General features: G+C 34.2%; 1 protein-coding gene across 1 annotated transcript in view; it reads right to left on the reverse strand.

The window, feature by feature from the left end:
* The window catches only part of PCDH15 (protocadherin related 15), a gene marked incomplete at its 3' end in the record, with an annotated part of 280202 nt that overhangs the window by 85896 nt on the left and 177337 nt on the right, over positions 1–16969 (reverse strand). Inside the window, exons 13-14 of the mRNA XM_008050461.2 lie at positions 16473–16697; positions 3295–3411 (exon numbers count right to left, since the gene is read on the reverse strand). Coding sequence (XP_008048652.2) covers positions 3295–3411; positions 16473–16697 — 342 coding nt within the window. The remainder of the gene's footprint in view (positions 1–3294; positions 3412–16472; positions 16698–16969) is intronic.

The raw sequence follows: 16969 nt of genomic DNA on the forward strand, positions 1-16969 counted from the left end.
GGTACAACAATCAGAATTTGTTAAACTTTTTGGGTTCTCCTTACTTCATTTCTTGAAATGAGCAAAACATAACTCTATTTATTTATCTCAATTACTTCATGCTGACCTGTTCACTATTCGACAGTCATTTACTGATCATAAAGAGAATGTCTGTATCTGTCATTTCAAAAATAAAACTAAGCAACTAAAAATTACTCTGGCAATTTTGTGAAATTTTGGAAAGAGAAGTCTCTGGTGAATAGAAAGAAAAGGCTAGTAATTTTTAATTTCCAAAATGATCAGTCTTTCACCACAAAATGCCTGATGCAAACTTCATAATGTCAATAGTGTCACAAAAGTAAAGCAGAGAAAAGAAGTCCTATCAGCTTTAATTCAGTGTTTTGGGGGAGGTGATTCTTGGAAGACTTTTTTTTCTTTCACTGGAGCACTTTAATTTTGTACAACATGTATTTTATAATTTTAATGTAATGTATTAATTACCAAGGCGTGCTCTGTTTTTCAAACCTCACCTAGTTTATCTCATACTTCAAAGACCTGTGTTGCTGCTATTTTATAATTTAATATGGGTGGTTCTCATTTTGATCAAAAGAAACGGGATACCTTAAAATAGATGTGGTCAACTTCTAGACATAAAAATTATTATTGCTGAATAGTAGCAATGCATAATATGTGAGGGTACAGAATCTTTGCTACATGTACATGTGCATTACTTATTTAATTCTCATAGATCTCAAATGGCCAAACTATGACTTGGAGACATTTTTCCAATGTCACACAAAAAACCTAAATTTCTGATATGGCATATATCTTCAGTTCTGAAGAGTATTAGAAGTCTTTATTTATTCACTTATTCAATTGTTCAACAAATATTTCCTGGCAGACTGCTAAGTACCAGGCTTGGAGTTAGAGTGGGAATATAAACTGGAATAAGTTTTGATTCCTGCTCTCAAGGACCTTACACTCTAGTTAGGAAGAGAAATCAATAAATAAACATCTAGTGCTAAGGTAAATACTTATAGGCCCAAGAAGTGGAACTGACTCAGTAGCCTTGAAGTATATAGTCAAAACTATTTTTTATAATTAATAAACCCTTATTAACAGTAAATAGGCAGAAAAAACTTGGCAAGCCCATCCAAAAAATATTTCTTCTGTCTTTTAAGCACCAACATGCGATAATAAGACTAAAAACTAATAAGACTAAATCTTAATATTTTTTTAAAAAGTAATATAGTACTTATGAAAATTTTCATGAAATTTGGTTTTCAGTTAGGATTGGTGTAAATGCAACCAAATCACAACTATGCTAATTAAGGGGACTCAATTTGTAGCAATGATTCAAAAACTCAATTCTGAATAATAAATAGTAGCTATACCAAAAGACAGTAAGTGTTTCAAGGATCAAAACTGTATATGATAAATATATACTCAGTACCTGAAGTACATATACTCAATAGTTCAACTGAATGACTAGCATCCACCATTTGTCTATTGAAAAGACAGCATCAAATATTAAATGCTAAAAAATAATACCAGGAATACAAAACTACAACTCTCTTCCAAATATATATGAAATTTAAGTCTAGTAAATTTCTGTAAAAGAGCTTTAGAGTATAAAAACAGGGCTTTCTCTCCAGACAAATACTTTAGATAAGTAATTTATCTTCTTTATAGAACACAAAACAGATGGAGACAACTTCGCTTACACTGGTGGATGTGCTCCTAATGTCAAGTCAGGCACCCAGTCATAAGTGGTGATGTCAGGATTTTGCTATCTATATGAATACTTTGAGGAGTGTCTCATATAAACTGTAGCACTATTTTTAGTTTCTTGTTAGTAATGCCATTAAACATACACTACATTAAATTCCATGCCAATGAAAATTTCTTAGAAACATATATTAAAATGTGTTTGTTTACAGTCATTTAGTACAATGTGTTATAGTTTCTACTTGCAGTTCCATCTTTTTCTATAAGATAGTCAGTTTCTTGAGAGCTGAAAATGGTTATCACAATGACCAGTATATAGTTGTTGCTAAAAATATATATTAAGTAAAATTGAACATATATTCCCCATTTCAAAGTATTTTGTACCTATGACAGTTTACTTAAAAAAACAACCAAACTGCCAATTTCACTTCACATTCACCATCTCTATCGGTGTGTTTGTGGCAATGGAATTTTGTCTGTCCTATTTCCTCAAATGCAACAAATCAGTTTCAAACACATTTTAGCAAACTTAAGAAAATGAGCTTCTGAGTTAATGGTCATTACTTTCATGTTAACATTACTGTTTTTTAAGACCCTCTAGTCATGGTGGAGTTTATAAAGCTTGTCAAAATTGAAACCAAAAAAAGTGATAATTGTCATTCACCTTTCATTAAACACATATCATTGACAGAAATACTATTTATATTATTAGTAGTAAACAGAACTTCTAAATCACTTATAAGATTCAAGGTTGTTTTTTTCTTTTCTATTTTCTTGCTCTTCCAAAATAGTTCACTTAATATTTTTATGTCTATTTTAAAAAAATCTATCAGCCACTAATTTATGGCGTGAAACCACTCAAAAAAATGAAATCATTCAGCTCTCATGAGACTAATTAATATTTATAAAGCACTCCAGGTATTTATAGAAAGCATTTTATATAAGTATTATTACTTCTATATGCTATTTTAATACATTAAGATTACACAATTAAGGAAAATTTGCATCACTTCTGCTATAATTATATTTTACAAGAAAATCCTTTATGTCAAAAGATCATTTGGAATAGATCAAGAGAGGCAAAGTTCTGGAAGATAAAATAATCTATTAAATATGTCCTATAAGCAGTATTAAGATTTTAGTTTACCAAAATAAACGCATTCAATATATGTTTTATGTCACATGTTGATTTGGAGTTTGCTAACATTATAGTCATATATGAATAAAATTTTAAAATCATAAGTTTAAAACCTATCCAGACTAAGCTAAACTTGCACTGTTCTAAAAAGAGAACTCAAATGATAGAGATGCCATATTTAGATAATTCCTTCCTTATATATTTACAGTTGCTAGATAAATTGGCAAAAAATGCATCTTGAATTCTAGTAAAACAAAAAGTATATTCTTTAATGTCTGTTTTTGAAATATGCTCTGGACCTGCATCTGGAATAGGCAAAAGAATGTAAAACGTATGAGAATGAATAGAGTGAAACTCACATGGACAACCTTTACTATCTTAGGAATTGGATCATTTATGAGCTTAAGGATTTTTCTCAGTACTGTTATCAATCAATGCCTTTTACTTACTGGAGGGTCTGCATCTTCAGCATAAACATATGTGATAGGTGTACCCTTGACTGCATCTGGAGCCACCATTCCTTTGTAGATTCGTTTACTAAATACAGGAGGATAATCATTCATATCCTGTAAAACACAATTAGGAGTTTAGTTTCTACAGTTGAAACTGGATTAGAGACACAGTTACTAGATTGACTGCCACTTTTCATATCATACAACCCATTTGCCACTGTCAGCCTTCCACCCTCTCAATTTCATTACTCTCACTTCAGACTGGCACCCTAGAGGAAATTGTTCAAGTTCTTATACAATATTAATGTGTGTGATAGCAACTGAAGGGCAGTCCACTGGAACAAACAGTCTGTCACCCTCAAAAATACACCTTTTAGAAACTGAAGTAACCCTTAACATTTACTGTGTTAGTCTTGATGGTAGGATATAAAATTTTAACCTTTGAAAACAAGTAAGGACAAATTTGCTAAAAAGTGCCATTCTATGAGTAAGGAGTAAAAGATGTTTTTTTAAAAGTTCTTTTTATGTTTCTGTAGTAACTGCAAATTAGTTTATATACTTAGCATAATGCTATGCTAAGAACATTGCAAATGCCAACTGTGAACTATCCTTTGATGACATTTTACATTTTTACTAATGTAAAATGATAAAAAGAGGCTTTCCCTGCAGTGCACTACAACAGTGGCACTTACTATTAGTTGTACTTATAAACAGAAAATAATGCAATTTATTTTATTGTCAACGTTTGTTGATATATGAGCATTATTACTTATGTAGTATCAAATTCATTACATAAATATTTATCAAGTGCCCCCCCATTCATGACCCAGTGCTAGGTATTGAGGATACTGTAGTGACTCAAGAAAAATATTTCCTTTTCTTTGTGTCAATTAACTTCTGTTTGGTAAAGATTATGCTTTGCAGACAGATAAGTGATTTTGCCTAAATTTATCTGCTTGTTAAGCATAGCCAAAATAATACATCAAGTTCCTTGGAGGCAAGATCATATTTTTCTATTCCATCTTATATTTAATAGAGAATTACACACTATTTTTTCTCAATAAATAATAGTTATCTACATGCCCAATTTATTTATTTATTCATAGTATTTATTTTATAATCATAATACCCTATATTGTCTTGGTATTTTAGGTCAAATATACTTGGGCCCAAAGTTTAATTTGTTAATTATTCTTTCTCTCCAGGAGAACTTTTTCACACTGGCTATTAAAAACTAAAGAAGAATATTCTACATAGTCTTTGATATTTATTAGACACAATAATATTCCTATACAGTGTAAGTGGGAACCACATAAAATAACTTATTGTAAACCTTTTTTGCAAAGAGACCTGGATAATTATCTCTTATCAGATAGTGCTTTCTTTTATCTCACAGTGGAGTTGACTTCTGAGTAGTGAATGTGAATAAAACTGCCATTCTAATAAGAAACAGGAGGTCTTGAACTATAAGCAAAACTGACACAGATATGTTTTTGACATATTAATAATATTCACCACTGCTTCTATGAAAGCATTTTCCTTTATAAATTATGAACTTTAGAATCTGAACAAGTCAATGCACCTAGGAAGGAATGGTTCTTCATAATGAGGCCTGTGTTGAATATTGATCTTGAGGTTCTAGGCAGGTGATAAGTATATGAAACATTTGCATGGACACTCTCTCATGTTCTTTTAAAGAGTGCTAATTAATTAAGAGTGGATCTTGTGACTAGGATGGTGAAAATTCTCCTGCACCCTTAAATTATAACTTCAGAAGTTTAGAAAAAAAGGAGCCAACACTGCAATGTTTCCATACTTGAGTTTCCAATAAGCACAATATGTTCTTACAAATTTTTTTCTATTTGCCCCTTGGGAGAAATTTAAAACCTTAGTGTCACAAGATACTTTTTGGAAAATTTGATTCTTCAGAATAAACAAAAAATGTGCTCTTGCAATTGCGTCAACACAGCTGTTTACAATGTTGTGTGCAATAACCTTTTTTGCGGGGGAAACATTCACTAAATTCACTTTATAACTAAATGCACAGTGGACTCACAAACTGATTAGACACAAGCCAAGGCTGTAAATAACTGAAGACAATGAAAAGATTGGCTTTCCTCCCCCTTTATTTTTTATTGACAGGAAAAATAATGAATTAACACAGTTATTGTAGCAGTAATTCTTTTTATGACATGTGCATATTTTGGGGTTCTAATCTTTTTGTGGCTAAAATGTGCAGTCAGTTGCACATAGCTCTTCCACACTGCATTATTTCAAGAGAAGGAATTTATTGAAATATAGTACCAACAAGCATAATCAATAGTTCATTTTATTTATGCTTCAGGGACATCTGAAGAGAAATGTACATAAATCTGTTTCTGTGCAAACGTTCTATCGTGCAATAAATTGAGGATAAACTCACTTTCCAAAACCATGCCCTTTTCTCTTGCCCACTATTCCACTAGAGGGTAGTATTGGCCAAAAGAAACATTTATTTTCCTGTCTTCTAGTTAAGAATTTTATCATTAAAATCCATAATAGTTTGTTTCCTGTGGGTATAATTTTTGTTGGTCTGAACAAAAAATTAGTTTCTGTTTTAAAAGCATATTCTGAATGTTATCATAATTCTCCTCTAGAACAATACCATACTTTTCTTTAAAATTGTAAAGAAAGCCGGGCTCGGTGGCTCAGCCTGTAAACCCGCGCCTTTGGGAGGCTGAGATGAGTGGATTGCCTGAGCCCGCGGGTTCGAGACCCGCCTGGGCAGTGAGACCTCATCTCTACAATAAATCAAAAAATCAGCCGGGCGTGGTAGCGCATGCCTGTAATTCCGGCTTCTTGGAAGGCTGAGGCGGAATGATCTCCGGATCCCAGCAGGTCGAGGCTGCGGTGGCCGGGAGCGGCCACTGCACTCCAGTCTGGGCGACCGAGTGAGACTCCAACTCAAAAAACAAAAAAAGTAAAGAAAAATGCGTTATGCTAGTAAAACTTGCAATTTGTTTCCCTGTTTCAAGCAAATAAAATTGTATCTGAAGGATAGGTTGCTAGAAGGAATAAAGCATGAGTTTTATTTACTTATTTTCTAAATTTAAATATAAACTAACTACAGAAACAATTTATACGTTGGCAGACTACAAAGTAGATTTAAGGAATCTTTTTAATGAGCATGCCAGGAAGATATAAACTTGCTGGTAAGCTTGCAAATTAAAGACAAGGTGAAGTTTCAGAAAAAAAAATGAGAAATAGATAATACAATTTTTAATTTTCAGAAATCACATGTAAACATTGTTCTGCATAGAAGAGCTTTCTATTTAGACGGTAAAAAGAAAGTTCTAACCAGCTACAGTTTTATTGTCTCTTAAAAATAGATAAAAATATAGCGAATGCAGGCCCTTAAAATCCTAAAGTTTAATGAGAGTTCTTTAAGGAGTCAACAGATGGTATAAGCTACTGGGTTGAAGGATTTCAGATGTTTGTCTAGTGCTTTCTAGGACTGCCACTGCCCATGTCGACCTGTCTGTCTGCCTTGCCCTCCATAACCTCTTAAAGTTTATGGAACTGATACCTACCTTTTTTCTTCTTCTTTTTTAAGTTTACCAGTTTATTGACACAAAGACTGATTCATGAATCAGGCAACACTCAGAACCAGAAGAGGTTCAGTGAGCTTTGACCAGCAGTATGTGAGCAGTGAGCTTTTATAGGCTGAATACAGAAACAAAGAGGATAAATCACCTGACTGAATACAGCTGAGTATGCATTTTACCTTATATGGGTATGAAGTGATGGGGTATTTTTCTTATGTGGTCGTGGTAGGTTCAGTGGGCTGCCTGTGATAGGATGAAACTATTTTTTTTTTTTGCAAAATTTATATCCCTAAGTTTATTTGCTTACTAAGTTAGGTTGTGGTTAGAGAGAAACTCAAAAATACATAGACAGCTTCAGGTTAAAGGCCTCCAGTTTACTTAATTTAACAATAATTATTTTATAACCGTGTAAAGATTAAGTCAAACTTTGGACAAAGAACTAAGCATAAAGCTTTCACCTTGATACAAACTCTTCACTGGAAGACCATACAATTGATTATCTGCCTGTTACTAGTTCTGTTTTCTAATGTCAGACAACCTATATTTGGTGTCCTAGTTGCTGTTTTTTTTTATTTAATATTTCATATACTATTAACTTTCTGCAGATTTTTTCCTTTTGACTTCTCTACTGTCTTTTCTGACTTACCTGTCTTCCTGTATGCTTCTGCACATAGAGTCAAAAAATGCCACATCTCCAGCTAGACAAATACTTCGGTCTTTGCATGGGGCTTTCTTAAATACAAGTCATCAATTTTTCTCAACTTAAAAAAAAAATTAAACCCTACACCGGAAGTTTCTTCCTTGGTTACTAATTTGCTGTTGTCATTAATATTATTAATAATATTTCTGAGTTGGTATCTATTCTAGAGCCTTAGTGGTAGTATATCTCTTATTTAGAGATAATGGAAATTATGTCTTGCCACAAACAACAAAATGTACATGATCTCTCTGTATGACAAATAGTGATGGAGCTTCTGCTGTGCTTTAGGCAGTACCTTACATGTTGAGGATGTGGTCACAGACAAGAAAGAAATTTTGCCTGCTGAGCTTACAGTTTAGTGTGGAAAGCAAAAGTTAAGGAAAAAAAAAGAATTTCAAGTATAGTAAATGTTATAAAACAGGACGTACACGGATATGACATGAGTATACAGCAAGTAACATAATTAAATTTAACATGTGATATATCTCAATAGCCTAAATAACTGCCCTAATCACTCATACATGCTGGTAGGCTAAGTAGTCTCCCAAAATAGATGCTAAATTAAAGGAGGACAAGACTGTGCAATGCTGACAAACCCACTAATTGAATACAGAATTTTAGACAGCATATGTTTTCCCTGTGTTGGAATGGCAATGGGGGAAAAGGGAGATGATAAACTTTTGGATTATTTGCTAAACTATAACACTATGGCTAATTAGGAGAATGTATGTTTATTCTGAATTTTTGAAAACATTCTATCTAATAATATCATTCTATTTCAGACTTTCTCAAAAAGGAAATAAGAGCTGTGTGTGTGTATTTATTTTTACTGTATATCAGACATTAAGTTAAACATGCTGAATGCATCATTTAAACATCCCTAAAATACATGTTAGTTATTATTTTTGTTACTATTATTCCTATTTTAAATTTAAAGAAACTAAAGCTTAGAGACACTAAGTTGCTCATGGCTATTCAGCTAATAAAGGAAGAAGATATGATTTACATCTGTTATGTCAGATCCTAAAGGCATGACTCTGATATCTAGAGGCAAAGAGAAAGGAAACAGAAAAACAAATCAACAGAAGATTCTATATATAATGACGTAAGTAGAATTTTTATTAAAAGTGAACAAGCAACTTTAAAAATATAATTTTTCCCAAAAGTATTTTTGACATTTATTTGCTTCTTTCAAATAGTTACTCTACTTTTGATTTGGCAAAATGGTGAGATTCTAAAAATTGCATGATGCTATCTGTTTCCTTAAAGATAATTTATTGTTATTTATAATGCTTTTTTCTCTGTAAGAAGATAAAAAGTTGCAGCAGTTGCATTCGCACACCTAAAAGAAGAATACTTTCAATATTTAACCCTGCAAACAGTTATTTTTACTAAAACTTGAGGATGTTTTTCTGAAATATAATTATTTTGGAAAATTAGTTATATTAGAGGCTTCACAAGCAAAAAGAATCCTCGGAGATGTAGAAAATTACATTTTCTTTTCTTGAAATTTACAAGATACACTAGCATATTAAAGATTCTTAAAGGAAGGTCTGTAGTATAGAAATTTGCTTGCTTTTGTATAGCCCAGTGTTTCTCAAATATATTTGTCTATTATTTTATTTGTATATGAGACACCCATATTGCCTTGAGAAAACTAGTGCTTTGAAATGTATCCTGAGATATACTGTTCTAAGATAGCAATGAGAGAGACTATTACTGTTTGAAATATCGTATGACTTTTAGTGAATTAATATTTTCAGAGAATATGTTGAAGACTCTAGTACATCAAGAGTGCTCCCAGTGTGTGACAGCCAGTTCATCAGAGTAGGGACAGCAGATCAAGTAGTAATAGGACTTGGCCATAAAAACGGGGCCTTCTGGGAAACAGGGAACAATGGGCAACAGTTAACAGGTGTCCATGGGGCTTAGAGCCTGTGTTGCCTCCATTGGAAGGCAATTAAAATCAGAGATGCAGCAAAAGCAAGTCTTGCTTAATTTGCCTTGGTAAGCAAGGGCGAATGTGATTACTACTAAAAGTTAAAAGAACTTAATCATGTACATGAGAGAAGTTCTTCTTGATGACTACCAGAAACTAGTAGATGACATTAGAAAGCCATGAGAGAGACCCATAGAAATATAAATAATTACTGCTTAGAGACACTATTTTTAAACCTAGACATAAACATTTTTGTTTCCTCTAGTTTGGAACTTTAGAGGAAAATATCACATTCTAGTCCTAAAACCCTAAAATAGCAGAGGTTGAAAGCTATATTGACCTGTCCTCCCTGATGAGTTCACAATCTTTAAATTTGACGATGAATATATAGGAAAGAACACTCTAAAAATAATATAACGATGCAGAATGGACTAGCAGAAAACATTTGAATGCAACACTTCAAAACCAATATTTCCTTCCGGCCAAACAACCCCAAGGGAACAATAAGCAAGTTACAAAAATAATGATAAATCTGATCATACACCAACTAGTGGGTTCACTGAAATTATCATTTATTCAAATCCTCCTTTCAAGCAAAAGAAGGATGTATGCTAAAAATAAAATGTGCAGAGTTTCTGTTTTGCTTGAGTACAGGGTGACCTCCTGCTCTTTCAAGCCTAGGATCCTTCAGCGAAAGCAGAAACCGGACTATACCAACACTGCCATGATGGAACATTAGGGGCACATTCCTGCCTCTCAGGTGTCTATGGTTTGTCAAATGCTGCCTTGATAATAGGCACTGCATTTCCATCTAGAGCAGCTATTATCTCTCATATTCTATGGAACATTTCTTTCTGGAGGAGGAAACTCCTCTGAAAGATAAAAATCCTAGCTCCATCCTCAAAGACCACTGTATTTCACAACGAATTCAACTCTTGTTGTGACGTGATCTTGCTGATGGTCTTTTGTTTCTGATTGCTCCATCCACCTCAGTCTGTTGCCACCCTTGCATGCTCTAACACAGGCAAATGTGACCAAGGGTGAATCTAGGCTTCTTCCTTCACCCTTCCTTCTTTCCCTATCTCTCCTATTCCTATGCAGCCATTCTATCAAAATCTATAATCATAATATCACTTAGGTTATCTGCTCATCTTGGATAAGTCCTTTGTGGTCCTTAGAATGCTGCCCAGTGTCATATATACATTTACATATTTAACTTTTATGATGTGTGGATTAAGTTTCCAGTTTGCTATCAAATAGATTTTTGCTTTCTGTGTATTTTCTTTATTATGTTACATCTCTGACTGTAAAATTAGTATTTATATCACAACTTAGTTTGTAAGTTAAGATTTCATTCTGGGTCTTCAGAATAGCTTTTCAAACTATTTAGAATTTCATTTTTATTTATCAGATATTTACCCATATCATCTAATTTACTATCATCACATATTTCATTCTTCTGGACAATCAATAAAGATATTAAATAAAAAGCCTTATTGCATCAATCTTTTATAATGTCTTTGCAAGAAAACTATATATTATTTGTATGACCATCACTGGTTTTGTTTTGGATCTTTGGAACTTTGCATTATGAAAGGTTTTTGCAGGTATCTGTGATAAACTTCTATTTTACTTATACTGTGGAAATACTTTTCCTTCCAAATAATAATTGAATTTTCCCATTCTCATCCCAATTTTAAATAAGACTACACATTAAATACTTAGTCTTTTTTTTCCTTCTTCATCTTTACAAAAGAAATTATGTTTCTGCTCATTTTCAAAGAAAGATCTTCAAGTTGCTTTTCCTGTGGTGACTGTTTGGGTACCAATATATCTTAGGAAATACCAGGCAATTATGTTATCAACAAAACAGCTTGTCAGTACTACAAGTAAACAGACCAATAGTAGACAGTTTGCAAGCTTGGGAAAGACCTACATTTGTGAAGAAATAAAAATTGAACTCCTTTCTTCCATTTAAAATAAACAAGATAATATTTTCATGGATCTCAATGACATATAATAAAGTTTTAAAGCCCTTTTTGTGATAATCTCCACTCTGAGTTAGCAGAAAAAAGAAAAGCAAGTGTCAGATGGGGAAAATTTCTTGCACATTTTATTATGCTTATAACAACATGGAAATAATAAATGTGATATTGATTACATCAATAATTCAATATTGATTAAGTCTCGTTTTAAATGTACAATAAATAAGAAATAACTTTCCATGGGTCAGGAAGTCTTGACCAAGGTAATAGTTTGACTTCTCTAAATAAGATAAAACAACCGAGACAACAAAAATTAAACTAACACTCTCCAAAATCTGAGGAACAAAATAATCCATCAGAGAGTAATTTCTTTCAAAATGCTGATGTAGAAGTTTTAAGTGATAGCCTATATTTTATAAAGGGGGAGTCAGGCAACATAAACTTTAAGAAGGTTGAGTTTCAAACAGAGAATGAGTTAGTGCGTATCTTTCTTCATAAGATGATATCGCTTGACCATTTTGACTCCACTAACTTCTTCCATTGTAACAAACACAGCAAATGAATCCAAACTGAATCTCGACTTGCCAAGCTAGAGTCTTTGAGTGTTTACTATATTAGTAAACATCATTATCAACCATATCCTCCTCAGAGAGAAGGCCATATTATTTGAGCATCTATCTTTCAATCTGAGTAGACTGGGGGAAGGTAATTAATAGTAAGTCTATTTTTCCCTTCTCTATCAGAAACATCAATGAATAAACCATTTTTCTATTTTTAATGTTTTAAAAATTTAATTTCACCAAACCATGTGGGCAGGCAATAACAGACCAGGGTAAGATGGCCTAAATGTGTCACCTGGTCCAAAAGATATTTTGCTATAATTAGTCCATTTAAGTCACTTTTAACTTAGTCTTTTTCATCTGCTTGCCTATCATGACATCTTCATAACCACTAATAACATTATGTTCTTTAATATTTTTGTAATAGATTGCTAAATGTCATACCTTAGTAGTGTACCTAAATAATATTTCGAAACATAAACTGGGAGCCCTCACCCAAGGCTATGATTGACTGTCTGTGTCCCTTGATTCTTTCTCAGGCTACTAGAGCATTGAAAATCATTGTCTCAGAAAAAAGAGGTACAAAAAAAAAAAAACAACAAGTTGCTCAAGAAAATATTTTTATAATTTGAGTTTTTATTCCCAAAGAAAACTTAGTGCATACTAATGTTTTAATTTTTAATTTTTTTGAGTTGAAATCTCACTCTATCACCCAGGCTGGAGTGCAGTGGCATGCTAATGGCCACCACATCCTCGACCTGCTGGGCTCAGTCTTACGCCTCAGTCTTCCAAGCAGCCAGAACTACAGGCACGCAATATCACACCTGATTAATTTTTTGATTCATTGTAGAGGTGAAGTCTCACCAAACTGCCCAGGCTATTCTCGAACCCATGGGCTCAGTCAATTCCCTCACCTTGGCCCCCCAAAATGCTGGGATTATAGACTTGAGCCACCACGTCCAGTGCATACTAATGCTTTTACTTACTGAAATAGATATGTTTCCTACCCCATGAAATAGATAAATGTTTTAAGACTGAGAGACCCAAACGGAAGAAGTAAGGATATAATCATGTGGACCCCCGAGAAAGGAGGACCTCAGATCCTGATAAAACTCTCCAGACAGGTCTAGAGCATTTGAAAATAAAAAGGGTTTAGAATTGCATTTCCAAATTAGTTTAGAAGTGGCAGCAATAATCCAGAAAATAAATGACATCAATATGTGTGCCACAAACTAGCTTAAATCAAGTGAAAAGAAACAATGGTGGAATAATTCCTGTGTCCCACTCTAATTGCAAGATTATTTTAGAAAAAAAATCCAGACCTGAGAATCTTATGGTCAAGAACATTAACCTACAAAAGAAATACAGTGGTGCTAATTATACAATGGTAAAATCTTTTTTTCACATAATTATTTTGTCTAAGAAAACCAAAAGCATATATCAATTTATTGATCAGTTAAACAACCAACCAACAACCCAAGAAAAATGAATGGTATTTTATTTTATCACTGATACATTGTAGTACCTATAAAAATGAGAACTGTAGGAAAGTTGCCTGTGATCGTGTTTAACCTTATAGCCCTGGATACACATAGTCCTCTACTAAAGCCCCTCAGAGACACTCACATTGCACATTCAGAATCTAAGGGTGATCTTTTTTTTTTTTTTTGAGTTGGAGTCTCATTCCGTCGCCCAGACTGGAGTGCAGTGGCCGCTCCCGGCCATCACAGCCTCGACTTGCTGGGCGCCAGCGATCCTTCCGCCTCAGTCTTCCAAGTAGCTGGAACTACAGGCATGTGCTACCACACCCGGCTGAATTTTTGATTTATTGTAGAGATGAGGTCTCACCAAGTTGCCCAGGTGGGTCTCGAACCCACTGGCTCAGGCAATCAACTCACCTCAGCCTCCCAAAGCACTGGGATTACAGGCTGAGCCACCGAGTGGGGCTAAAGGTGATCTTAAAGAAATATTGCTAACCCTTGAAGGAAGGAAAGGAGGGAAGGAGGAAGGGAGAAACAGAGGCAGAGAGGAAGGAAGGAAGGAAAAACAGAGTCATGTCTGTAAATTCTTATTCTAGGCAGAAATGCATCTGTGCCTTCCTACAGTCTTCATGTATCCAACAAGAACCAGATGATATAAAACTCTAAGTAATTTATCCCCAGGTAACCCCAACTAAACTATTAACTTTAAACACATAATGGACTGTAACTCTAGCCACTTCAAAAGAACGAATTAAAAGGAACTCATGGGAACAAATACAATCTGAAATGTAATGATGTCAAAGTTTAAATGAACTTAGGTGTCTAGGGTTTTCCGCATGATCTCCTGGATCAGATAACCTAACAAAGCTGGTGAGTCAAGTAACATTATTTCCATTCAGCTCTTAAAGATTTCTAGTGACTGCAGGAAACACACCTAGCTTCACCACATAGCAGACCAATGTGTGATTGACAAACGTTTTACTTCAGTCCTATAGTATGATCTCGTAACTAAACTTTCATTCACAATTTCTACCTTCTTCCTCCATATATTTTCCTAAGATCATAGATTTTATTTTTAACACAGAAACTTGATTTTTACTGTCACCTAGTAAAATCTGAGTCATAATCATCAATCATATTTTGGTAGAGCAAAGTTATAACTGTGAATAAATTGTAAATCAATATATCTTATTAAAATTAAATTTCTTATTCAATTAGGTATGCATATTCATCTATTTTATTCACAATCTTGTTGAAAGACTATAAACTTCTTTGTAAAGTGCTTCATTTGTCTTATAGACATTCTATCTCCTTTTTCTGCTTCCCACTTCTGTTGCTCTATTTGCATATTTCTGTTTCCTTCTGACTAGCTCTGTCTTTTTCAGACTCTATTCAGGGCCAAAAAAAATACGTTAAAGTGAACAGTTGCAATTTCATTCATAGGTGAGAATTACATTACCTAACAAATGTCACTTAAGATCATTTTTTAAATACTGTATTCATTTAGGAAACTCAAGAATTCTTTGTATGTGTATATTTGTAACTGAAGTGACTTTCACAACATGTGACATTCAGGCATCCATATAAGAATCATACGTGTATGTTTTTAACATGCTGATGTCTATGACGGCTTCATGAGATAGGTGCTTCTTTGAGGAAGGAGAAGAGGAATCTTGAAGGTTTAGATGCAGCTCATGTGATCTTTATATGCACTAATGTTTGAGAATGATCAACTTATAAGGATTTAGTCTTATGTCTACTTTTAAGGCACAGGTGCCCAAACTTTTGGCTTCCTGGGTCACAATGAATAACCATTTGGCTTCCTTCGGCCACAATGAGGAAAGAGGAATTGTCTTGGGCCACACATAAATTATATAATATAGTTAGTGTATATACATAAAGACTTTTAAAATACTTTTTATTAGTTGAAAGATTTTGTGAGGCCACATTACCAGCTATCTTGGGCTGCATGCGGCCCATGGGCTACAGGTAGAACATGCCTGTTTTAAGATGTACCTCAAAAAAATCACTAGTAAGCCGGGCTCGATGGCTCAGCCTATAATCCCGCGGCTTGGGAGGTTGAGGTGAGTGGATTGCCTGAGCCCGCGGGTTCGAGACCCGCCTGGGCAACTTGGTGAGATCTCATCTCTACAATAAATCAAAAAATTAGCCGGGTGTGGTAGTGCAGGCCTGTAGTTCCAGCTACTTGGAAGGCTGAGGTGGAAGGATCGCCGGAGCCCAGCAGGTCGAGGCTGCGGTGGCCGGGAGCGGCCACTGCACTGCAGTCTGGGCGACAGAGTGAGACTCCAACTCAAAAAAAGAAAAAGAAGAAAATCACTAGTAACCTAAAAGTTTTAAAATGTCAAGCTTTTGGGGTCAATCATCTGGCACAAGTTATTATAACAAGTGGGGTAACAAATCCTGAGAGGTTTATGAAGTCCCTGTGGTCATAGAACTTGAAAATGTTTGTGCCAGAACTTAACCCCAACTCCATCTGACTCCACTGGTTATTTCATCACAGGATTTTGGGTTTCCAAATTAAATTAATTCTAGGGACTAAGAATTCTTAATGCTTCAGAGTAATTAAAAATAACTTTTTTAATGAAAGAGATGGAATTAAGTTATTATCTCTGATGTTGTGAAATTTGGACTAAACTGTAGTCCAGAAAAGTTATGACTTGAATGATGTCACAGAGCTAGTGGTAAATTCAAACAGCTATAGTTTTTGAACTCATGCTCAGTTTTTTATTGTTTAAAAATATAGTGATTTCTCGAGTCTTCATAAATACTTCACATTCAAAAATCTTTGTTGTGGGTCTGGTACCATTCTGTTATTAGGAATTGTTATAAGTATTATAGGTATCATATTCAATAAAAGTACATGTGGAGATTAGAATAGCAACCAAAAGGTATTTGTATTCCTTACCTTTACTATCACTGTGACAGTCGCAATACCAGGTGGCATTGTTCCATAAATATCAAAGGCCTCCACCAGAAAAGTGATAGTTGCTTCTTGGTCTGGAAATGCCTCATAATCTAAACTCCTTAAAAGGGATAGTTCTCCTGTAAATGGATGCAGTGCAAAAAAATGCTTCACTTCTGGGCTTCTTATCCGATAGGACACATTTGCTCCCAGGTCAACATCTTTGGCCTGTAACAAGCAGAAGAGTGATTATATCATTGACATTACAGACAGAGAAATGCAGGATGAATCAAAGTCGTGTATCACTGCCTAGGACAGCATGAATTTAATGACAACCAGAAGACACATTTTTAAAGAAAGCACTTTGTTAAATAATTTACTAGAGAGAGGGAGGGAGGGAGAAAGAAAGGAAGGAAGGAAGAGACTGGGAGGGAGTGGAGAAGAAATAGTTACCCGGAGATTCTGTCATTGTTGATGTTATTATCATATCAACTTTAAAA

This window comes from Carlito syrichta, unplaced genomic scaffold (genome assembly GCF_000164805.1).
Source record: "Carlito syrichta isolate Samal-C Ts95f unplaced genomic scaffold, Tarsius_syrichta-2.0.1 Scaffold147141, whole genome shotgun sequence".
NCBI lineage: Eukaryota > Metazoa > Chordata > Mammalia > Primates > Tarsiidae > Carlito > Carlito syrichta.